Here is a 25,504-nt window from a genome sequence, read left to right as displayed (position 1 = left end):
TTAAGTTTATAAGCAATGATGTGCGAGATAAAACAGAAGGATAACACAGTTTCTGATTGTCATTTAGATGTAATAAAATCAGTTGTGCAACAGTCTTCACCAGTATATCCTCTCAGGCATTTCAAATTGCTGCTGTTCTTACACGAAACTTTAGGATAAGTCTGTGGAATTCCTGTGCATGACATTCTGAAAAGACCAGGGCTGTGAATATCTCACCTGTTTGCTTTTAAGTCAAAAGCTTTCATGTCCAGAAAGCAATATTTAAATTAAAAAAGAAAAAAAGAAAGAAGAAGGTCATTTGACATTACTACACTGCAATCAGAATTGTGTAGAGGAAAAGAAAATAGGAGAAATTTCAACAGACGCTGCCTTGGAGCTGAATACACTTAAGCATTTGTATCACCTGTTCAAGAAAATTGACAAGCCACAATTTTAGTATCAAATTCCTGTACCAACTTGCAGATTTGGTGGTCTCAGTCTCTTGGGTTTTTTGCAGTTTTGCTGCTGCTGGTTACTGAAGACCTGGATTTATTCTCTGTTGTTCCCCCTTTGACTTTGTCATCATGTGGTGTCTGAAATCTGCATTTCTCTGTACAAGAATTTTAGTGAGGAAGATACTGAGTGAGATGGCAAATACAAATAGCAGGTGGAAAGAATTTCTATACCAGTGTAGTTATTCTGTGCTGTTCCATGTGAACTGGATTTGATTTACAATTAAAAGTATATATATATATATGCTTGTAAGATTAGTGAGCATTTTAATTTTTAATGCTACATACGCTATCTGACATATCCCTTGGGATTCACAGGAAATCCTTTCTCCTTGCATAAAACCAACAAGATGCATTTACCCTAAAATTACCCTTGAAATAGATACTTTTTTCTAGTAGTATTTAGAATAATTTCTCCCTAATGACATCTCCTTTGTGTACAATGCTTGATGGCTGAATCCTGAAGTGCAGATTTGGGTTTTTTGCTTACGGTTGGGTTTCTTCACAGAACCATTAAGAAAAAGCATTTTCCCAGTGAAGATTCACCATGTAGGGATGGATTTGGCTGCTGTGTAGAGAGCATTGTTCTTGTGTGGATGACCTCCTTGTGCAGAATGATAGTTTTATCCTTCTCTACATCATTATGTTTGCTGTACAGAAATCCTGCTGTGCTACATCATAATAACATGTAATCTTCTTGCTCAGTTTAGCTGAGATTTAAGGAGCCGCTGCTCATGGAAGCAGTTTTCTAAAGTCTGATCTATAATTTACCAGAATCAACCAGGCAAAAGAGCAAGAGGCTTTATAAGAGGGATACAGCCCTTAAAACTCTTAAATGAAGATTAGTTTAAAGTTTTACAATCCGGTACAGAACCATCTGGCAAATCTCGTGTCAGGCTTTGTTAAACCCCTGAGCATTCCTGGTGTGCTGCACCCCACACCCACACCCTGCCTTTGCCCTCCATCCCCTGCCCTGCACCAGCTTTGCCCAGAGATGTGTTAGCACAAAAGAGGGAAATAAAGGAGCCAAGGGCTGATTTCCCTGCAGGAACAGCTGGGGTGAGCTGCACCTCTGGAATCACCTCCTAATGCTGGATGTGCCCTGGGGGATTTATTGCATCTCTCAGGAGGTGCTCGCAAGGTAAAAGCTGCCTTGTTGGCAGCACCATTAGGGACTTGCTGGGTGAAGTTGTGGCTTTTGAGCCCAAGGAATGGCTGGGGGGATGCAGAGCCATGCCACAGGGCATTTTGGTAATTCCAGAGACGGAGCTGCAGCTGGGACAGCAAAACAGAGCAGAGTGGAAGCTGTCAGTGGTGATTCCAGGTTGCTGCTTAGTCTGGAACGCTCCTAAGTTACATTTCAGGGCTCTAGACTCGTGGGTTCCTCACTGATCTCTCCACAAAGGGGTTCTTATCTGTATATTTATTTGTATTTAAGTCCTCTGGCAAAATTCAGACCTTTTCTTCCTGAACACAAAACAAAAACCTTCCTATAGGAATCCTTAAGGACATCTGCATTTCAGCTGTCCCGTGGCTTTCTTCATATAAAAATATATGAACCTTGGAAACTCAGAATAGAATAATTTGTTTTAGCAGTCTGTGACATTAACTTATATTATTGTCACTAAAATTAACCCTTCTGTTCACCTTTCACATGAAGGACCTTGGGAGGACTGCAGGAATCCAATTACCTGAAATCAACTTAGAGGCAAGGGGGAGGCATTGTTAATAGAGATAATCTCCTCCTCAGCTTACAGGGCTCCTCTGTCTCTGTGCAAAGACATTCTGCCTGGACAGTAAAATCAGTGTACCTGATTTCCTGAATAAGTGTGCAACAGAAAAGTAGTGAAGAGTGCACTTCCTGTCTAAAAATGTAGATTTTGGCAGACAGAAGTTGCCCCAAACAGATAAACATTTGCAATCCCAACTATATTAATATAATATAACATAGCTCATGTGCAACTTAGAAAATGTCTTTTGCTGTTCATTTCCCAAATTTCACTTCAAGTCATAGAAGTGTCAGCTTGAAAGCTTGTTTTATACAGTTTGGGTTTTTTGGGGTTTTTTTTTGGTTTTTTTTTTCCTTTGCTGTAAAGTACAGGGCTGGGACACTTGGAGTCAGACAATTTTAATGCTGCCATAGCAGTTTCCTAAGGCACCAGAGAAAAATGCATGGTATTACCTTGGAATTTCAGTCTGCTTTTGCTACTCACAGCAATCAATAACCATTGGAATTACTGGTGGTAGTATCTGCCTGGATAATTGTAGGGCTTTTCCAGAAATGAGAATAGGTAAACAAAAGTTGTCGTGTTGTAACTTTTTATTTTTCATTTTTAATTCTAAGTCAAGATTTGCTTTAAAGAAAAGCCAAAAGTTCTCAATAGAGAAGGAGGATGGAATGGAGGTAACATCCAGCTGAGCCAATCCAGTATTTAGTATTAGAAGAAAACTTAATCAGGTTGAGTTATGCCAGATTCACTGAAGATCTCCCCTCATGTTTCAGAGTGAGGACCACTCTGAAACACCCAGATCCATCATTCCATTAAAGACAGAAATGATATCTGACTTAAAACACTTTCATAACCTTTAAAATCTGCTATACAGTTCATTTTCTCTGGTAGGTTTTGGAAGCCTGGATATTACCTGTCAAGTTGTCATAAGTAATTATATGTTTGTTAACTTATTGCTTCTAATAAACAACAGGAAATATTAGTGATGAATTTAATTTTTCCCTAAAACAATATTTAATAACTGCTTTGATTAAATATTAAATCTTTCTTTTGCTGTTACAACCAGACAAAAAAATCCAAATATCAGCAAAATATTTTGTGCAAAGTCTTTTATGACCTGGTTATTATTCTGGACTTTATTGATTACTAACACCACTGATCAGGGCAATTTCTAGGTGGACAGGTGGAAGACTGATGGGACTGGCTGTATGATGGCACAACAAACCAAAACTTTGTTCCTATTGAAAATACCTGAAAATTGGAGTTTATGTGGGTAGACAGGCCTGGGGAGCAGCTGGAATTATTGCATTTCCTAGTGGATGAAAAGAAATAATTCTGAGATCAAGGAAACCTTTACAGCCAGCAAGGTTTGATGTGGTTCCTCTGTTTGTGCCTTGCTCAGTGCCTGTACCACAGCAGTGACACAGTGCCAGGTGATGATTTGGGGCAGAATGGGTCTCCCTGGGCTGCAGCAGAGGGAGAGGGCTCAGGAGGAGCTGGATGAGAGGGAGGAGCAGGAGGAGTTGTCTAGGTACCCCCTGTGCTGGTGGAACAGCAGCTGGCTCTAGCAGATGTACAGGTGGCTCTAGCAGATGTACAGGTGGCTCTTCCAACATAGAAAAAAACATATTTATTCCACCAGCCAGGCTTTCCTGCTAGAGAAACTGCAACCAGTGTGCGTGCAAGGGCTGGGGGAGCTCTACTGGCACTGCTGGAACCACAACATCATGTCCAGGCTGAGGTCTTCCATCTTTGATCCAGTCCAATTCCATCTTTGATCTCATCATGGCCAGAGTTCTCTTGCACGTGTAGAACTTAAATGTCAACTTGAGGAAGAGGAGGGAACGTAAACAAAAGCCTGTGGGCACAGTGCATTGTTTCTTCAGGGGATTTGGGAGCTGCAGAAGGCTGTAGGAAGATGCTCCAAGCTAAACAAGGGGATAAAGGCTTCCAAAAACTTCCCACTTTTAGTCAGAGCTTCTTTACCTGTGCTGGAAGGAAGAGGCTCCTGTGAGGATTGTCTCTCATTACCACATCCTTCTTTGAAACAGAGCAAAGAGAACTTGAGGCTAAGTGCTGCTGGTGTGATCCATTAGCAAGGGGTGTGTGTATCAGCCAGGGTGAGCAAGGAGCTCTGTACTCCAGGTGTAGCTGCTGTTGTAGCAGGCGGTTCAGAGCAGGTATCTCACCTGGAGAGGGGCAGGAATTGCCTCTTGGGACAGGTACAGGCACTGGGTGGGTGCCAGCTGTCCCTGTGGGCTCACAGCCCCTGTGGGATGAGTTTGTCCATGGGAAAAGTGACCATACAAATCCCCCCTGGTTCTCCATGGCAAACCAGAGCTGGCTGTGGAACAGCACTGGACAATTGGAGTGAGAGCCACAAAGGTGTTTCCTGTGTGAGGAAAGCCTGCAGGGGTAATGGAGCTGCTGCTTGGTTTTGTCCTCCTTCCCTCCAGGAGCAGCAGTTTCCCTGGAATCTGCACTATTCTCATTCTTTCTGTGTGCTGTCATTATTTCCTGATATTTTATCTTCAGGCTGGGGTGACAAGGTCTCTTTAGGTGCAGGGCAGGGGGAACTTCAGGAAGTAAATGGGGCCAGTCTGAATAAAATTCAGCATTAAGTTCTTGGAGTCTTCATTAAGCCATGTCTAAGACTGAGAACATGGTTTCCAGTGTTACCCAAACACTTCAAGTGCTGCTTCACCTAAATGTACTTTTACATCTGTTTTCCTTGCATAATCACTTGTTTATTCATTTTTCTCTTTGCCCTCTGAGTGGACAAATGTTGTATAAAGAACTGGTGTGAAATGCGAAGGAGAATTATTTCTCAAGAAATAATGTGGTTTTTAACATCCGTTCCTGGTAGGCTGGCCCATGTGGAATTATTATGGTATCTTTAGCATCACAATTGATATGTTTAATAATTTTCATTGTGTGTTTTGGTCCCTTTGATGGCTGATGATTAAAGCAAGATTATAAGGTAGACTACATTTGCTTTTGAACAGATGAAAAACACAACCTTCCCTTTACAGATGCATTCATTTTAACTCTTTTTAGCATTCACTAAATCTGTGGTTATTTCTTTTCACTTTTGAAATGCACTTATTGTTCTATTTCAAGAATGAATCATATTCCATTGCTACCCCAAAATACAAAATAACAAAAAAATGGTAAAAATTATTGCTTGTAATCTATTATTACAGGCAATCCAACCTGCCAAAACACAATTGCCATTTAATAAGGTGGTTTTTTGAAAGAAGCCCTGTGAATGCTCCATGCAAACTGAAGTTGCCCCCAAATTGTGTATTTAAAAAACAATGCTTCCTTTTAAGCAACCACAGTTTGTTGTAAATGACAAAAACATCCAATGGCATCTCTCTCCTTTTCTTTGTCAATCTTTGCAGTCTCTATGGGCATTTAGAGCACTCTGGTGTGGGACCTGGATAATGTGATATTTGTATTAGATGTGGTTAAAGGGTAGCAAATTAGAGATGTATTTTAGGAGGAGAAAAATCTTGGTGCTACTTAAAAGTATTTCAGCAGAGAATTTTTGTTTTAATCTTGTGAATGCCATTGTTTCTGTTTTATGACAGAACAAAAACTTAGGGAGAAAGAAAATATGAGACTTGTATCCTTTACAACAGTGTGTGAAATTCCCTCACTGGAAGCACAAATGGAAAAATTAAAAAGTGACAACATCCTGTTCCATGCTCAGTCCCAGTGACCAAAATCTTGTGCATTTATTATTGCAGTAGAGTAATTAGATGTTAATAAAGAATTGCAGGATGTTTTGGTGTTGTAAAAAAAGAAAGTGCGAAGGATCAGAGTGTTTGAAGACCACTTTAATCTATTTGATTAGATGGACTTTTGATATGGGGTGGTTGTTCTTAGAACATTCCAAGTAGTGGGAAGTCAAGGAGACAGAAAACCTTTAACTGCTCTGTCTCCTGGCTCCAGCTTGAGGATTAAGGAATGACAAGGGCTCTCACCTCAAAACATGGCTCCACATCCAAATAATTCAGCCTTTAAAAGTGTTTCCCATAAATTCCTTTTCTGATTCATCTATTGAAGTTGCAGTGAGCATAACACAGCATGGGCAGGAAACAGGGGAGAAACCAGAGCTGAGTTCCCTCTGAATTTCTGCTGCTGAGCCTAACTCTGGTGGCAAATAATTTCATATTCTCAGCTGAATTTTTTACCTGTATGCACAGATGAAAGTGTGTACTCCCACACCTTGAAAGACACAGCAACTCTATAAAGTTATTTAGCTGGTAGGAAAAAAATGTTACAGCCTACTCCAAATGTGTGCAGGGAAGCATTGATCCATTATTGTATGGAATTTGTACCTGTTTTATTCCCTCAAGGGAAATTAATGCTGAATGCTGACTGAACATATCACTGACACATCTTTTTCTCTCCCAAAAGCACACAAAAGAAGTGGGAAGGCCACAAACTCCTTTGAAAGAAACAACCTTGGAGCCCTGGACTCAGCCACAGGTAGGCTGGAACAACTTTTGTGATCACTTCTTTTCTGTAGGGGTGGTTTCTATAAGTATTTATGTAAATTATCTGCAAAAAAGCGTTGCAACAAGTTGCTCTGTGGATCTTCTATCACAGGTAAGAATGGTTTGTTTTGGTTTTTGGCTGCCCAGATTATTGATGGTCCCCTTTGAGTTAAGTTCTTTTTAAGGGAGAAATACCAGCATTATCCTGCCTTCAACTTGTGCTTAAAAAAATTTTGCAGAACTTGACAAAACAAAACTATTTTGATGGTTTTCTTGGTGTGTCAACAAACTGTGAGCATCTGGTGTAGGAATGAAGTGGTGAATGTTTGTTATTTTGGGAGGGAGGTTTGAGAGATCAACCTTTTGCTTCATGAGGACTTAACCAAGAATGAAACAACAATCAATCATGCAAAAGGCAATGCAGAAACATGGATATTAATATGCAATGTTTCTTAACACAGAATGGGTTTGAATATTTTGGTGTTTGTAATTGAAAAAAAGAATTTATATAAAAGTTTTATGTGGAGGATTTCAGAGCCCTTTCTGCTGTTTATTCCCTGTGCATCAGTGTGTTGTTGCACATGGAGTATGTGGCTGCAGAGGTGATGTGAGGCAATGAAAGAAGCAGTGAAATGTGAAATCCTGAAGTTAGCTTTGTTCTAGAGGCCTCTACTCCCAAAGCTTGTGGCAAATACAGTGTAGGAATTGAGAAGCAGAAATGAAACAGCTCTCACAGCTCTGTTCATGCCTGAGTGCATTTCCCTTTAGCAGGTGCCCTGCTGGCTGTGCAGGCTTCCACAGGCCAGTCCATACAGCTGGCTAAAATACGGAAACTCTCAGCTGAGAAACCCTTCCTGCAGTCCCAGATACGTGCTGCTCATGTTTGTGCATGCAGAGAGGAGATTTCTGTCTGTGAACCTGCAAGCCTCGTGTTGCAGGGCAGTCCCTCAGCTGCTGCTCTCCAAGGCACAGGATTTCCCCTTTTCCCAGCGCAGGGTGCGCTGCTCCCAGCCCCTGCATGGCCAAACCCTCCATCCAGGCAGCTGCTAATCACAGCAGTTAAACCCCATCGATCTGAGTCTGCAATCAATAATGTTTATGTGCAGTCCTGCGGGGGCTTGCTGTGCTCCTCAGTTGGCAGCAGGCATTAACCCTTCATGTGCAGGAACAACCTGCAGGGAGGTGTCTGGTCCCAGCTGATGGGGCATTGATGGGCTCCTCCTGGTCCTCTCCTGCAGCATTTCCTCACCAGGAGCTCGGAGTTGGGGCTGGGTTTGGGTTCTTTGAGAGGATTTTGGCTTCTGAGTTGAGAGAGGAGCTGTTCAAGCAGCTTGATGCTGTGATTGTCATTTACGCATTTACGATTGTCATTTACGATTGTCACACGAAACTGGTGCGTGAACGTGGGTGACACAGGTGAATTTTGCAGCCACTTTTCCTTGGTGGCTTGTGTGACTTGTTGCCAGCAGTCCTGCCAAGGAAATATTCTGTTGCACTGTCCCAGTGTTGATGGGAATCCTTGTTCTTGCTGGAACAACAACAGACCATCACCATGTTGTTTGATTGCTGTTGAAATCTGCATTTGCCAGAGGTTTAATAACCACAAAGATTAAAATTCATAAAATATTTTTATCATTCCTATTCATTTCTTATTTAAAAAGATAGTCTGTTTTCTAAAACAAATACATACAAAGAAACTAATGCTAATATGCTTTTTTGTTTCTTGGAGAGAAGAAATGTAATCAACAAAATCAAAAACTGCTGGAACCATTAGTGTAGCAGAAAATTAAATTAGTTGATAATTCTTTCATGGTTGTAATTCTGGCCACTGCAAATCCCTCCTTAGGTATTTTGTATAAAGTGAGTAAAAATTCATGGCATGGATAAAAGCTTTGTCTATTTTATGACCAACAGGCAAATGATCCAAATGGTGCTCATAAAGCAAATGGTTCCCAACTCTAAAAGGAGGAGAAATGTATTTAAAAGCTGCTGGAATGAACCACAAGCAAAGCCAATTCCTCTGCACAAAAAGGTGTTAGTTCCATGGGAGTTTTTTGAGTCCCCCAAACCGCACACAAGGGAGAGTCTCACTACTTGTGTCTATTTAATAATAACAATAAAAAATCATTTAGTGTGCTTGGGCTGCTGTGGGATGAGTTCTGCCCAGAGCAGGGTTTGTGTGCAGGGCCAAGGGGCAGTGAGGCAGAAAGAACCACATCTGGCCCCTGCTAGCAGCAGGGGAGAAGCTGGTGCCCATTAGCAGCAGGGCAATTTCACACAGAGGTTACAGGCTGGGGAAACAAAGATTTGGGATTTCTGCTGCCATGGCTCCTACTTGCCTTATTTGCTCAAGGTTGGATCTTGGAAGCAGCCAGGTTTTGCTGGGAATTTTGAAACAGCTCTGCAATTAGACAAGAAAAGAGCTGTAGTGCTTTGTCAGGCTCATTTCTCCTTTTTTGTGGTGGGGTTTTTGTTCTTGGTTTTACCGTTCTGTTTTTTAGGGGTTTTGGCTGTGCTTGATTAAGTTCACAGAGCAGTATGACATTGACATTGTGGGAATTCTTTTTTCATGCCCGTGCCTTTTAACTTGTAGTTTTCTGCATCTTTTTTTTTTTTCTGTGAACTCAGTGAATGGAAACTGATGTTCCTGCCTGGAAAATAAAGTACGAGAGACTTGTTCCGATAAATTTGGGACAGGACCTTTGCAGATAAGGAACACGTGTGGGAGTCGTTGCCCAAATAGACTTGTCATTGGTTTACAAGCTTTATTTAAATGCTAAATACCGTGTATTCCTGTGGTTGTGTTTTTTTGCTGCTTTGCCTGATTAAACATTTAGCTGATAAACCCTGTCAAGGCTGTTCAGAGCTACTGTGGTTAAGATTATGCATTTATAGTCTCTAAATTTACAGTCCATTATAGGCAGGACAATTTAAAATCAAAGTAATCTGTGATTGTTTAAATTTCTGAGGCTGCTGCTGCTGAATTTTGTGTGGCAGTGACATGAAATAATATTGGTCACCATGGTTCTGAATCAGAAACAAATTGTATCTTCCAGCCTTTGGCAAGTTGGGATTGGTCTCAGGAAACAACTGCCAGGATGAGAGGAAATGGCCTAAAGGTTTGCCAAGGCTTAGATGAGATGGCAAAAAAGAAAAAATTCTTCACTGAAAACACTGGAATTAGGCAGCCCAGGGAGATGATGGGATCACCATGTCTTCTCCACCCCTAAAACCTCCAGGATTCTGTCATTAGTGGGAAGATGACTCTCGAAGGAGACAACAGGGATTTACCATTTTCTTATTGAAAAGGAACAATGCTCAAGTTTAAACTGCAGAAGTGGCAAACAGTGAGGTTTGCCAGCATGACAGGTACAACAAAACTCCCACTCTTCAGTTGCAGAATATTTCTGATTTAATTTCTTTTTGGTGACTCCTACATCACTGTCTATTATGTGTCTCTCTGAAGTACTTCATACAAGTGGTTCCTAGAGGCATTCAACAGGATAAAATGTGAGAAGGTGATGATAGTGCTGTAGCTTTTTATTTGTTTATTAATTGTAAGAGCTCCAAGTGCTTTTAGTCACTGAAGATAATGGCTTAAAAGTCAGGATACAGCTGCATTTATCTTCCTGGCCCAAATGTAGCATAATTACTTTAATGAGCATGTTAATTTATCCCCTCTACCTCGTGCTCTTCCTCCTTCACTGCTCACTGTCTGTGGAACCTGAGACAATGATGACCCTCAGAGTTCTCTGGGAGGGGTGAGGGTCTGAGGATGATGATGTCAAATAAATGATGTGTGTTCAAACAAACCACATCTCCCACCAACAAGGCTTTATTACCACCTGCTGTAAAGCTGGGGTATTCCACAGCACTGGGCATCAAAGCAGGAGCAACAAGATCCACCCAAATACAGCCATTTGTGTCTCAAAAAGAGGATTCTTCTGAATCTATAGTTTTATTTTCTCTTTATTTGTGTGCAGCACACAGTCCATTTTTATTTTTTTTTACTTTTTTTTAAGCAAAATTGCTTTTTCTGAAAAGGCAAAGCCACTCACTCAAATCTAATTACAAATGATAGAGTGTAGGGGAGGTTTTTGCTCAATTTTCAAGAATCACTTTATAATCTTAGAACAGTGGATACAACATCACTAATCCAATATTTTAGCAGTAAATACGTTTGATGATGGGAATTGCTGCACTAATCTTATATCCCTCCATAGTATAGTTAAGAAATCCACAGGGGGTTTTACTAATCAGTTTTTGTAAAGTAAATCAAGTCGTGTAATTCTGGTTGCCTCCAAATGCCCAGCAATGCAGGCACAGCCATGTGCAGCACTTTCTGTTCTTTTCATTGGTTTTGAGCCCTAATCTGCAGCCAGGCTCTCCCCTGAGCATTTCTGGACAGAAAAGTCTCCAAGCACCCTCTGACAGAGATGTCTTGTTAGGAGAGCTGGCAATTCACCTTGTTCCCCTCAGCTCCTGCTCACAGGCAAAAAGCTGCCAATAATAAATATAATCCAACCACATTTGCTGCTCTGCTTCTGATAAATATGCTTGAAGGTACTTATTTAAGCACTCTTTTTATTGACAAGTGAGATATATTGCAATATGGCCTGTGGTTTGATCTTGGCTTTAAAAATATTCAAAATTAAAATAGGTTGTTTGTTGTTTTTTTTAATTATAAAAAGAGTGTTTTAAATTAAGAACAAATATTAGCAACTGTAGTTAAATATTTGAAGAGAAGCAATTAACAAGAATTCAGTGCATATTTTGTTCCCATAGTTCTTGGGTATTGAATTATTGTTCGTGGAGTCCTGGTGTGCTCTGTTTGCTTAAGTCACAGCTTGAGCCTTTAGGACTCAAAACCAGTCAAAGTCAGAATGAAAACAAAACTTTTTTTCCTGGTTTGGTGTCTTCAATAGAAACTAGCCACCTGAACAGATTTATACAGTCTATTCACACCCAGGTTATATTCAGTATTTAGAATCTGTGTGCTCAAAATATTCCCATTTTATTTGGTTCCTTAATAAATTCAAATATTCTTTGAATATATTTCTTATGTAATGGAGCTTCAATTGTAATCCTGAGTGCTAACACAAAAAGCATGGTAAAATAAAATTAAAAGAAACACACAAACAAAAATAGTAAGAAAAGACCAGATCAGAGCAGAAGGTGTGGGGATTCAAAATGAAATTAGAATTTTCTTACATAAATTTCTGAACAATCTTAAAACCTGATACTTGATCTCTTCAAATGGATGCCTCCCAAGCTTGAAGCCAACTGGAAGCAGAGAGCTGTCCTGGTGTGATTTGAGTATCTGCAGGAACGAAATAACATTTTATTGAGAAACTGAAGAGAAAAGAAAACACACTAATTATCCCTGACATCCTGAACAAATAATGTATCCAGAATTCAGGGCACAGTTCTGGAAGGTGACTCTGAAAAGGCAGTTTATGGAGTGGAAAGGGGCATTAACAAATCCTTGTCTATTGATAGTTTCCCCTGGTTCCAGTTAATGGGGAATAGAACACCACCAACTTGCCACATATAAACCAGTATATCAGCCTGTAGTAGGCCACTGGGAGTATTCAACTGTAAAATAAGAAAGGTAATTACAAGATGTTTGCAAATAAAATCTTAATTCTAATTAAATCAAGACTTACTCTGCAGCGGAGCAGGGTTGCTGAGGTTACCTGGCCAACAGGCAGAACTCTATTTGTATTAATCTAGGAGGATTTCAGACAGACTTTACTATGTATAAAATATTTTTTTTTAAGATCCTGATGTGCCATAGTGCATGGCAGTGGAGGTTAGTCTCTGTGTAGCTGAAAAGTCACTCAGAGAAAATAAGGACAGAAAGAAGCCGGCTCTCAGAGCAGTGAGCACTGAATTTGCTATTGATTTCAGCAGGGGAGACTATTACAAAAGCAGAATATAATTCCCATTTCATTTAAGTTTAGCTGTCTGTTTTCCAGACTGGGTTGTGATTCCATGATAAAAAACCTCTCAATTTGAGCCAATATAGAGTTCTCTCCTGAGTTAATTAAAAGCAGGGAGGCCTCCCCAGAGAGTTCCCATGCAGCTCATGGGGCTGGATCTGCTGCGCTCAGCCCTGTCACACTGCGCTCCCACAGCCCGAACATCCAAACTGCTCAAGGGGAAATTAGCCTATAGCAAAGGCTCCAGGTCCTCCTTGAGGTATTTAAATCCTTTCTGAGTCATTTGCCTTGTAGAATGTCTCTTCCCTTTTTGTGCGCTGCCGTGACAGCGATGCTGTCTGCCTAATTCCTTTGGCTCACACTGTTAAATCTTTTCTTTCCTCTTGCTCCTGACACGTCAGGGCTGCTGTTACAGACTCAAACAGAGGTGCAAAGAGGAAAGGATTGGTAGGAGGAGCAGGAGCTCAGCTGTAGAGCATCACCTGGGCCCCCAGCCCAGTGCAAACAGGTAACCCCAGTGCAAACAGGTAACCCCAAAAAGCTGCCAGTGCCTCGGGCTGGGGCTGCAGGGGGGGAGCTGCGCTGCTCAGAGCAGCCAGGGCATTTATCTTCCTCTTCCTCACGCTGAGCTGGAGGAGATGGGCACTCAGCAGTGAAACAGTGTTTAGAAAGGACAGGTAGACAGCTACTCCTCCATCTCTGGAGATGCACAAAGCCCTGTCAGCGTCAGGGTAAATCACCTGGGCCTGCTTTCAGAAGATGTAGATGAGCTCTGTGAGGTGCTCAGTTATCCATGGGGATGCTCAGAATGGTTTTCCTTTTCCTTCACCCCCTTTTGGCCAGGGAGCAGAGACATCCCTGATATTTAGGAGAAATTCTAAATATCAAAACCATTAAGTGCCATTGGACTGTAACTAACTTGCTGTGAACCATTAAGTGCCATTGGACTGTAACTTGCTGTAAGTTGTGCTCAGCTTGCATAAATCTTCAAATTGGGAACACAAAGGAGCTGGGATTGATGGAGGTGTCCCTTTTCCAGTGCCCACCTGGCTGTCACTGCAAGGGGAGGCAGGAGCTGTGCACAGAACAGATCCATCCTCTGCCCTGCTCCACCAGAGCAGGGATTTATGCGTCTGGGAGGGAGAGGAGCAGCTTGAAAAGCCCCTGGAAAACATGAACATAATAAAATCTCTCTGGTGTTGTGCTTTAAATCTTAAAAATGGTATTGGCTTCCATGCAGATCTTAGCATGGAGAGTGTTTGAGGGAAAGCTTTTGGAAGTTTTGCGTTTTTAACTCTTGGTTGATCACCTGAGGTTTTCTTTCCCTGCACTGTTTTTAGGAAATTTGTAACCATCTTTTCCTGGGGCTGGTGTTGTTGGTTGGTTGGTTGGTTGGCTTTTTTTAAAGTAAACTTTTCCAACATTTAGTAAGAACATTGTGTCTTAATTCCTGATGAATTAGTGACACAAATTTTTCATTGTGGACAGCAAACAGAGCCATAAAATCTTGTCCCAGGCAATGCCAGAAGGAGGCACAAAGTGCACTGTGAGCTCTTCACCTGCACGGGTTCAGTCCAGTTGTGATTCTGTAACACTGAATGTTTTACCTCTGCTCACAAAGGATGGAGGCTGAAACCCAGTGTTGGGGGACAAATTATTCATAAATGCTGTTAAGGCTCCCAATGCACACCCAAACTGTCTCTCACACATCTTCAGCGTTGAAAAGAGATTTTGCCTGAATTTAGTTAACTGAAATGTGGGATTTCACCAGTCCATTAAGTTGTGTGATTATTGTTTTGTGTCTTAGTGGAGATGGTGGCTCTGGGTTGCCAGGTTGCTCATTCTCTGAGGCAACTCCTCATCTGCAAAATCATTGTTTTTCTTGAAGGATATTTTATGGTCTGATTAATTTTTTGGCTGAAAATTGTTTCATATGAAGCAGACACACTCCAGCGTGGTGCCCCAGTGCCTATAAGGTAATGGGTATTTTGGACTCATTCAATCCCAAATGAGATTAACACCACTGCTCTCTCCATCTGCCTTTGAGAAAGAATCCAATAAATAACGAGGGGAGATTATCAGAGTCAGAATTTGCAGTGGGTTTTAGCTCCTGCAAGGAAACAGGGGCACTCCCAGAGGGTGCAGGTGCTGCTGTGCCATTCAGGGTGCCTGTGTTGAATCCTTTTTAGGGCAGTTTAGGGCAGTACTGCCCTTTAAAATGGACATTTCTCACTCCTCAGGCCTCCTGAGTTCACTGGGCAGCAGAGCAGCATGGGGCTTCTTGCTAAGAATTTATTGGCTTTCTTCACCTAGAAGGGATTTCAAAGCAGAGAAACAGTGACGAATAAATTGTGCTGTGGGCACTTTTCCTGCTCTGCCAGCTTTTGATTGCAGATTGAGATGCTGAGCTGGGAATGTCAGAATCCAGGCTGGCCACAAGGCTCCCCTGCCTGTGTCCCCTGCTCTGCATCCACATGGTGTGAGGCGTGCAGGGACACAGGTGTGCCCTCTCACAATTAGTTCAACAAATCAGATCTTGCTCCAGATCTCTTTTTTTTCCCTTTGTGCTGTCCCATTGCATATTTCTATAAAGCAGTTATTGGTTTTCAGGCCATAGGAGTCCCAGCCCTTGCTGTCCCTCTGGCTGAGCCTGCCTCTGTCACTGCCCAGCAGCACAAGTTTGTGCCACAGTTGGAGGCAAATTACAGGGAGTCACAAAGAGATGGTGGCCTGGACTCCGTTGCCACTGAAATGCTGTTTCCAGCCTCCATCCTGCCTGCTTGGAACTGAAGGACACAGATGAACAGCAGAATCTATGTGCTAGCTCAAAGTAGGCTGAAAACAGATTTGTATAATTCAGTATTTGTCTTTTCTTAGGAAATGAAATGGTTTTGGTTGGTAGCTAACTCTGCCTTGAAGAAGGAAGGGAGTTTTTCAGGGAGTACCATCCTTTCCATGGATGAACTTCTTCATTTGGAAGGCTCCTTCTTCCATGCTGTTATGAATGCAAATTGGTTTTTGCTGGAATTTTACAAACTAGTTTTAATTGAGTTGTTTATGAAGCTAAATCAGGGGAAATGCCATTAGAAAAGGGTGCCAGGCTGCAGACAGTAGGTGTTGGTGCTGCAGATCAGCATCTCTAGTTTGGAAAATGATCAGCAAAACTTTCCATTTTGGCTTTGTTTTGAAATGCCTTTGTGCCTTCCCAAAACCCACAATTAATTGTTGTGCATGGTGCTGTTTTCCCAGCTCTAACAGATACTAGAAATTTCCCAGACTCAGAAAAGAATTAATGTTGCAAACAGTCTGACAGTGGTTGGTGTTTGCTGTGGAATTCATCATCCCTGAAAAGATGCATATTCTCCTGCTTTGTTTGGAAATCCATAAATTTTCCCAGTACTTTGTAATGCCCTGGATTTCACTATATATCTGCAGTACAGATGGTGTAAACTACCAACCGAGGCAGAACTTGCACTTTGTTTTATTTGTCATGCCCTCTCGTTGTGCTGCTGCTCTCCCTCAAGATTTTATTCTAAATTCCTCTTCACTCTTGAGCAAAGACTCACATAAATCCTCAGGTTGTCACCATTTGTGGAATCTTCCCCTGCCAGGGTGCCCACAGTCAATCATTGCCATGGACAAGATGAGTTCTTGGTGCTTCTTTAAGTTTAAGGTTTTCAGGGCAATGTCCTAATCTGAAGTGCTGTTACCAGATTAATTAATTACTTATTACCAAAGTACTTTGCGCTGTGGGACATTTTTAGTACTCAGTTATCTGGTAATATTTCATACTTATGCTTTATTCTCTGAATTCCTTCACTTATCTCCCATTGAGAAAACCTGATTTTTACAGCGATCCTCTGCCATGTACACGTTAAAATTTTCTCCTTCCCAAGTTTTATTTTAAGGATCATTTCACAGAATCAGTTTTATTTAAAGGATCATTTCACAGAATCAGTTGGCTTGGAGTAGATCTCTGTGCTCAGTCCAAGATCCATGAAATCTTTGCCATCCACAGTGGATTCTGATGTTTTTTCTGGGCAGATTTGGTTTCCCTGCTGAGCAGCCTCCCTGGGAGTGGGTGCATGAGGCACTTGGATCTCAGGGAGAACAAAGCTCCTGGCTCTTTTCAATTCCAATTGTTTTTCCTTTAGCTGCTTTCACACCTGTGCCTATCACACAGATCTCTGCCTATTTAAGGAAAAGTGAGGATTCTTTATGATCTGTTTGATTCTTTCTGTTTCAGAACTTACAAGTGTTGTGACTTGGAAACATCTGAACTTTTTTTTTTTTTTTTTTTTTGGTGAGGAGCAGCAATGAGAGAGGGAAGAGCTTTTCTGGCTTTCTCTTTTCAGAACACGGCTAAAACGCTCAGCTTCTGGGCTTGGCAGCTTTACAGCAACTTGATAAAATAAAAATAATCGTGCCATCACTATTTTATCTTCCTCCTTTCAGATGTGCTTCCTTCAGAATTGCTTCTTCCTTTCATATTTGTGGCACTGTGCTCAGCAGCGTGGCAGGCTGTTCACAAGCTCTGCCAAGCTGAGGATTTGAGAGAAAGTAAACAACTCAGTTGGAAACAAGGATAGCAAGAGTTGTGGGGACTCTAAGAAGCAGAGATATGCTGCTGTATTATACAAGAGTTCACTTAATGGAAAAATGCTGTTTTCCCCTTCCAAGGAATGAATCTCTCTCACTGGCCATTGTGAAATAAGCCAGCCGTGCCCAGGACTCTGTGCAGGCAGCTTCTCTATCAAGTGTTTTTGTAGCCCTCATCCTGACTGAGGGGAAAAAAGAGGATTTCTGGCCTCCAGTTAGAAGATAAAACAATATTTATAAAGAATAAAGGCACGTGCTAGAACCACCTAGAGAGAGCTGATAGAAGGAGCTGGGAAATTCCCAAGGGAGCTGCAAGATGGGCAGTAATTGAAGGAGCCTTTTCCTTTATGTAAGAAAGTTTTTCCTCACATATTCCTCAAATATTAGTTTACCTGCAAGTGGTATTTATTCTGTCGGCTACAAATCCGTTAGTGATGCCTTACTCTGGCAGATTTTAGTTTTTTGCAAACAGGAGTGATTTAACTCAGCAGCTTCTCAAGTCATTTGTGTATCACTCCTACCCTCACCAAACAGCAGCGAGACAAAAGACAGTTCTTAATTATCTTCCTAGAGAGGAGGTGGGGCTTAACTATTAAGAAACATCTTAAAAACATTGTCTAGGGCTGTTTTCCTGAGGAATAAACTTGCTCCTTTTATAGCAACTTGATAAAATAAAAGTAATTGTGATGCTGTTGGAGGATTTCCCTCCTCCTGCCTCTTCTGAGCTGTTCCTATGTTCCATGTCTCCACAATCTGAGAGAGATGAAGCTCAGATTAGACCCCAGAATTATTACTTTCTATTTTTAAGTTCATCCTCAGGTTTGTGAGGCCCTGAGACCTCTCTATTACTTTAAGGGACTGCAGGTAACTCATGCTGTGTGTTTTGCTGAATTAATTCAGCCTTCTTGGAAGCTTACTTCAGGTCTTCAGGGATAGGTTTTCACTGAAAAACCTTAACAGACATTTCTATCTTTTTTTTCCAGTGATATCTCTTTGCTGTAGAAACCTCAGGATGTGTCTGACACTGTACATTTCACACAGTGCACACCACTTGCACTCAGATATCAGAATTATTGGACAGCATGGCTTAAATAGGCAGCTGTTAAACTTACCAACTTTTTGGGCAGGAAAACTCCTGTTCTACTTTTGTATTGTCTTGAGAGATGGCATTTTTAAATGGGGCGAACCCAGGTATATCTTAAATGTGTTTTAATAAGTACCAAAACCCTTACACAGGTCCTTACTTGGTGATCTTCCTTTTCCAAACCAAACTGCCTTGGAAGGGAAGGTGGCAGGCAGGGTGGGAAGGAGGGAGTGCAGAAGGAAGAGCACAGAACAGCTTTTCTTGTGCCGCTGCAGCACAAACCTGTGTTGGTACATGGGAACACACAGAGCAAAGAATGCAGCAGAAGACCAAACTAAAAGGGCTGCAGAAAATAAATGCTTCTGAATTAGTCTGTTTAGCCATGATAGATGCCTTGTCAACCTGCTGCACCTAAAAGCTAAATACATGGGTTGGAGAGGGGAAAAAAAAGCCAATTGAAGAAAATCAATCATTGGGGTGTAGGCTATTAAATGTTGACAAGTTGTAAAGGCTGGTTATACTGCTCTAAAACTTTGGGGGATAGCAAAAACACCTTTGAGTAAACTTAGACTCTTTAAATCAAAAATGAAAGTTCGTTGTTTTTCTTCATGGCATGATATGTCAGGGGCCAGTATTCTCAGAGACTGTTACACAGTGTGAAATTACTGGTTTACTCAGCTCTTTATATTTCTGACCTTGAGATCTGGATCATTATAGTCGATGCCCCTGACAGAACTGCAGAGTTCAGAACAGGTTGAGGTTCTGCAATAATAAAACTCTGATTTTTTTTTTTTTTTTAGTTAAATAATGAGCAATAATGTTAAGGCAAAGTGGAAGTCAAGTAACTGATTAATTTCATTCTGTAGGGAACAGTGCACAGAAAGGCCACTCAGCTTCTCCATGTTTTTTTTTTTTGTTCTTCAGCCAAAGAACTTGCCACACAATTGCATGAAAATGCAAACTGAAGTCCTAGGGAGACAATGCTTCAGACTCCTTGGAATTGCTTTCTTGAAATAACAAAGCTTCCATTGATTTCTACTTCCCCAGTATGTTTTAGACTGTGAGGTTTAAATTGTTTAAATTTCTGTAGAGAAGAGACAGAACACACAGGCTGTGTTAACAGCATAGAGACCCAGGGCTCCAATGTCCTGTCCCCTTGTTATTGATCTGGCTGGGTTATCTGGGGCTTCTGCCTCTTCCCAGGGCTGAGGACTGGAGATCAGCATGGACTGAGGGAGTGAAAAGGAGCTGGTGACCAAACTGAACTGGGACAGCCCCGTGTCCTCTTGCCAATGCCTAGGAATTGCACTTCTTACGTTAGAATAAATTTTAGAATAAACCCAGGGTGCTGGGTGATGAGCATCACCCAGTTGTCATCACTCAAAGGCTTCCCTCACTGGATCTGCCAGGGAGAAACAGGAAAACAAAGAGCAAAACCCTGGTGTGTCTAACCCTGCTGTCACTAGAGGACACCAAATAATATGACACACACACTGCTGTTCTCAAGGTAAAAATGGAAGTTTATTTTCTGACTCCAACATTTATAGATTTCCCGAAGTGGCGGTGGATTGGAGGGTGACAGTGCCACCTCTCCAATGACACTGGACAAACCAACAGTCCATCAGATTTCTCCTCCTCCATAAAAGACTGCAAACAATAAGGTATTCACAGAAAGTTGGTTACAAGAATGCAAACATCAGAAGGCTTAGAAAAACTTTAAAAATCAGGGTGACACCCTGACTGCTGGTGAATTTTTCAAAAAGGTGGTTTCGTGTCCCTTGTAATTTGTGCCCTGTGCTGTTTTTTGCTCTGAGCTCAGGGCTGGGGTGTCGTGGCCCATCCGAGCCTTTGGTACTTGCTCTGGGGGCAGGAGTGTGCTGAGCGCCTCTGGGGTCCCCTGGGGAAGCTGCTCTGGGTCCCCTCTAAGGCTCTGCTGGTCCTTGGCTCAGCTTTTACAGGGCAAGGGCAGCTGGGTGTAGAAAGTACTTGCTCAAATCATTACTCCAGTACTCTTCTGAAAGTCCTTCTGGCAGGGGGTTTGCCTCAGAGTTAGCCACAGTCTCCTGACACAAAGGAGAAATTGCCTCCAAATAAAAGCCTGCTGGATATGATCAATCTTCCATAGCAGCAGAGAGCAAAAAGTTATATTTGTGTTAGATGGCCTATTAGTGACTCCTGGGCATGGCTGCAGAGGAGCCAAGGCTCCTCTGTGCACTGGAAGGAGCTAAATATAAAACTGCTAATTAAGCCCAGACAAAATTAATTTTATGGCATTTCCTACAGGTAACATGCCATGGCCGTGGCAGATTTTATGGAGAAATTAAGGGCAGATGAAGAAATGGCACTGCTGTTGTGCATCTGGTTTTCCTTGCAAACAAATACAGCAGAATATTCAGTGGTGACCTTACCTGCATGAGGCAGGAGGAATTTTTTTAATGGTAGTTGTGGTTGTAAGGGTTTTCCAATTTAATTGTAGTTGCTGGTGAAGTTAGCAAGGAGGTGCAGAAATGCACCTTTTTTTTTTTTACCTGCCAGAGCCCATTCATTTCACATCTTGTTAGTAAAGCTGTAGTTCAAAAGGCAAATTCAGAGCACCAAGAGAGCAGGGCTGTGCTGGGTATCCAGATATCCCTCCCTGACATGTTGGTGTGTGTCACCCACAAGGATTTACAATCCCTGTGTGTTGAATGGAACTTTAAAATTACTCTAAACCAAAGAATTTCTAAATTTGTAATTGGATTTTGTGTTTGTTTGTTTTTCTTCTGTTAGTTGCCTACTTGATGAAATTTTGTTTTCTTATACTAATTGTTGTTCAAGAAACCCAGATTAGATTTTCTTCTTATAATGACTTTGGAGATGCAAAAGAGTCAGGACACTCCAAACGTTTCAGGCAGGCAAAGACAGCTGGAACTCTAGAAATTCCTTAAATTTGCCCACAATTTTTAGTCTACGTTCTTTAAATTCAGGGAACTGGAAAAGTTTAAGGACTTGTTTCACTGGTAAAATCTTTACTTTAAAATAGATCCTTGATGTCATGCATGAGATAAATCATAGCAGGGGTTGTTTTGACACTCTGGAGTGTTGTTATATTATGCACTGGTTTCCCAAGAGATCTTAAAATTTAACAAGCAAAGGCCAGTGTGAGTAATGAAATGAGGCAGCAGCGCAGCCATTTCAATTACACTTTTATTGCACAGCCATTCTTCCTACAGTGCTCCAGACTTTTTGCAATGCTTACCAGAGGATGAAGTGCTTGGTGGGAAGGAAGGGGAGCTCTGATTTTTCTGACCAAGTGGGCACTGTGATTTCCACTGCCTTTGGCAGCAGGGCTGGGGCTGCAGTGATTTGGAGAGAAGGGATGCTCTGCTTAACTTGCATGGCTGAGATTGCAATTATCATCAAAATTATAATATTTGGTAATTATTAATATTGTTAGAAAGAGAGGTTTAGGTTCCTCTGGTTTGTTTTGAAGGAGATGTTTCAAGTCTGTGCTTAACAGTGATTACTTTTTCCCTCCTTCCCAGCAGGCCACTACAACAGCTTAATATTAAATCATGTTCCTTCTCTTTTTTCACTGCTTATCTCACAGTTATCTGCTTGTACCCATGAACTATTCCTGGCTGTTTAGTTCTAACATAGGCTATCATCTAGAAAGGCTATTAGATTTTTTGAGGAGTTCTAATGTAACTTGTACTTCAGATTGTGAACATAAGTTCTCCTTTCATGCCCACAGACAGCAACAAGCACATTATATGAAATACACAGTAGAAATAGAAATACATGGGAGAAATAGAAATGCAGAGTAGAAATACATGGTTAAACATCTGAAAGTTTAAAGCATCTGTCTCATTTATTCCATTTTAGGGAGCAATTTGAAGGCATCATAAGGGATTCTATTAAAGTGAATTTCCATTTAGGACTGCACTAACAGCACCCGGCACAGGAACTCCTCTTGGGTTACACAGCACTTTGAACAGCTTTTGTTTCTGGAGTGGATTTATCTTGGGGCCTCTGCCTGCTTTAGGGTGGGTACCTAAGGGTGGCATTCCCTGCACCCTCAGCAGTGGCCAGGGCAGGTGGCACCAAGGGCTCTCTGGGCACATTTTGGACAGGGCAGGGTCACCCCTGCTCCCCTCCCTGGAGCTGCTGCAGCATCCTGGTCAGCTGGGGCTGATGTGGGGTTATTAAATTCCCATCAGAGCACACCAACCCTCACTCTAATGCAGTGCTATTAGAAATGTCCCTCAATGTCTCAGATAATTGTTCATTTAGACCACCTGTGTCTTTCTGAGATTAGCAAGAAGGGAATGTATTTTTCCTCCTTTTACCAGCAGCCCTGTTAAACCCTTTCCTGAATGGAAAACGATTACAGGTCTCAACTGACAAGCTACAATTTTTTCAATTCCTGAAATGTCATTTATAATAACAGCAATGACTAGCACAGCACACCTACACTATCTGTGTTGTGAGGGAACTCTGATTAGGATTTCAGCTGGTACCAAGGAGGGAGCTTTCTTTGCAGAAGGAGGCAGTTGGGCTGCTATTCATGTCCACAGCTACTCTGGCTAGCAACAGGTATTCACATTTCTTCTAAAAAATAGATATAAAAATTTGACAGCATAAATGCAAACTGATGGAATATTATTAAATTCTTCTGATTAGAAACGGATGTGCAACATTTGCCCCTTACAGAAAGCATTGCCAGCCTGTGGTGCAGTGAGAGCATATGAGGGGAAAAATTCAATTTTAGAAAATGCAAAGGAAAAATTATTTTTTTTTTCCTCTATTTGCTATTTTTGCTTTGAGGGAAAAAAAAAACCTGCAAAAGGCTGACAGATCTAGTGTTTGTGAGCAGAGCTGTATTTCTTTTCTCTTTTAGGCAGGCTTTTTGTTTTCTGCTTTTTAACTAGCACATGTTAAAAAAAAAAAACCTAAACGTGCCTGGAGCTCATGGTGCAGGTGGAATAGTTCTGGTGCAGGGGCAGCACTCTAAAATTCAGTGAGTTTAGGAGCTGCATGCCCAGGTGCCAGGCTCTAAAGTTCCCACAAAGCTCTGACCATGGCTGTGTCATGAAGTTGCTTTTTTGGCGCCTTCCCAAACCCAGGCACTGCAGGAAGAGCCTGCAGGGCTCAGGAGGGGCAGCTCCTGTTCTGCTCTGTTCTGTATTTACACAGACCTCAACAAGTGTTGGGCACTCTGATCTGGAATTAGCCTTTTTTTGTGCACCCCTTTTTTACTTTGCTTCTGAGCTTAGAAAGGAGCATTTCTGTGGGACAAAAATGAAGTGAATATCTTGATGCAAAGAATTCCAATCAAAATTGCTGCTCAGCCATTTAGCCAGCCAGCCTGTTCAATTTTGGATGGATGACACACTTCTCTGCTTCCTTTCACTTTTTTTAATCATTCTCATAAAATACACCACTGCAGCATAAAGAATGTTCCATCTGACAATATGCATACGTATTTTCCAGGAATAAATTAGGACATTTCCCAATGCTCCAGCACATCACTGTTTAATATAGGCCAATAGATCAAAGGCAACCACTGTAGTTTCCCTCCTGGGGCTGTTAGAGCCACTACAAATGTGACCCTTTCTAATATGTGCTGTATTATTTAGAAAGCTAGAGTTAATCTATTCAAGAAGTTATTGAATTTGGACTTCTTTCTAAGTTCATCTTTCTGTGGTATGGAAAAAGATGTCTCTGGTTATCGAGTGAATTTTTTGTCGCCACCTGCACCTCCCACAATTTGGACTCTGACAGAGCAATAACAGAGCCCAGCAGTAACTTCACATTTCTTGTGTTGAGCCCTCCAATGGGTCAGGAAATCCTCACCTTGCTAAGAAATAAGGGAGGATGATATGAAGGATAATTTTTTTTTACATATGGTATTTCAGGAAATCCTCACCTTGCTAAGAAATGAGAGAGGTGGATACAAAGGATCTGACTTCATACATTTGGGATCAATCTCTGCAAAGCCACTCTCTTGCTCTGATGAGTAAGCTCCATTTCAGTGATTATATCTGTGGGATTTCCATCACAATACAACATGAGTAAAACTGTGTGTGTGTAAGAGAAACAAGGAATGCAGTGTATGCTTGGAAAAGTTTGATGGGATTGTTTGCACCTCTCTGAGAGACTCTTGTGTAAGATATTCATTAAAACATTAAACACCAACAGCAAGTATGAAAATTTGGGAGCTTCCCTAGAAAGCAATTGATTAAGATGTTGCATTAACTAAATATTAGTGCAGTAAAAGTAATCTCACCACTGAAATATCAGAATCTTATTACAGTTTTACAACCTTCCCTAGCATTTGGGGGATGCTGTACTAGTTTATTGTGGAATTACTGTTATAAGAATTGGGGGAAAAACAACAGATGATTTTATTCTGTTATGGAGGTCAAAATGAAAAAAAATCCAAACCAAACCAGCAAATCTTCTTTTGTTTATAGCAGTACTCCAGGTAAAGAAAGTTAAAAGCTTCGTAGTATTCAGTTAATAGTTCTTAGATTAGGAAAGGGTGGTAAGGCTTTTTTTTTTTTTAATTTGCAGTAAGAGCAATCTGTAACAGCCATGGTTCTCTGCTGAATCTTTAACCCAAGTTACAGCTGTGTCTGTTATCTCTGGTTCCTAATTGGAAGCTGTTAATAGCCAATTTCATGATGAGAATAGTAATATTTATAAACATAATCACATTTACTGGTTTTCAGGCAAAAAAACCCTGCTTATTTCTGTAAATTCCTGCCATGTCACAGCACTGCCAAGATTGATGCTCAGCCTTGGGCTCAGGCATTAACTGGCCCAACCTTCTGATTGAACAGTGCAATAGAACTCCTCAGCTCTCCATTCCCTCTCTGTCATGCACTGGAGATATTTATTATCCTCCCTTACACAATTTAGTGCACTTTGGCATATGCTCAGATAAATTACATCAAAGATTAGTGAGGTCTTTTATTTCCCCCCAGAGACTGGAATTCAGCATTGTGCAACTTCCCCAGCGTTGCTGTCCCCGCCCGCCTCCTGTTTAAAACCCACAGGATGTCAGATGAGGAATGTTTGCTTAAATCAGCACTAAAAAAAGCACCTGCAATCAGAGTTTCAGACATATTCAAGAGTGGCTGATCACAGAAATCACTTCTTTCTGCCAGTA

General features: G+C 41.4%; 1 protein-coding gene across 2 annotated transcripts in view; it reads left to right on the top strand.

The window, feature by feature from the left end:
* The window catches only part of PCDH11X (protocadherin 11 X-linked), a 424,395-nt gene that overhangs the window by 191,495 nt on the left and 207,396 nt on the right, over nt 1–25,504 (top strand). For both annotated transcript variants that reach the window (XM_031058828.1, XM_014307944.2), the window contains one exon: nt 6,647–6,718. In XM_031058828.1, coding sequence (XP_030914688.1) covers nt 6,647–6,718 — 72 coding nt within the window. The remainder of the gene's footprint in view (nt 1–6,646; nt 6,719–25,504) is intronic.

The sequence above is a fragment of the Geospiza fortis genome, unplaced genomic scaffold (genome assembly GCF_000277835.1).
Source record: "Geospiza fortis unplaced genomic scaffold, GeoFor_1.0 scaffold29, whole genome shotgun sequence".
NCBI classification, from domain to species: Eukaryota; Metazoa; Chordata; class Aves; order Passeriformes; family Thraupidae; genus Geospiza; species Geospiza fortis.
Note: the sequence above shows the minus strand (reverse complement) of the source record. Positions and strands in the feature narration are given on the sequence as shown.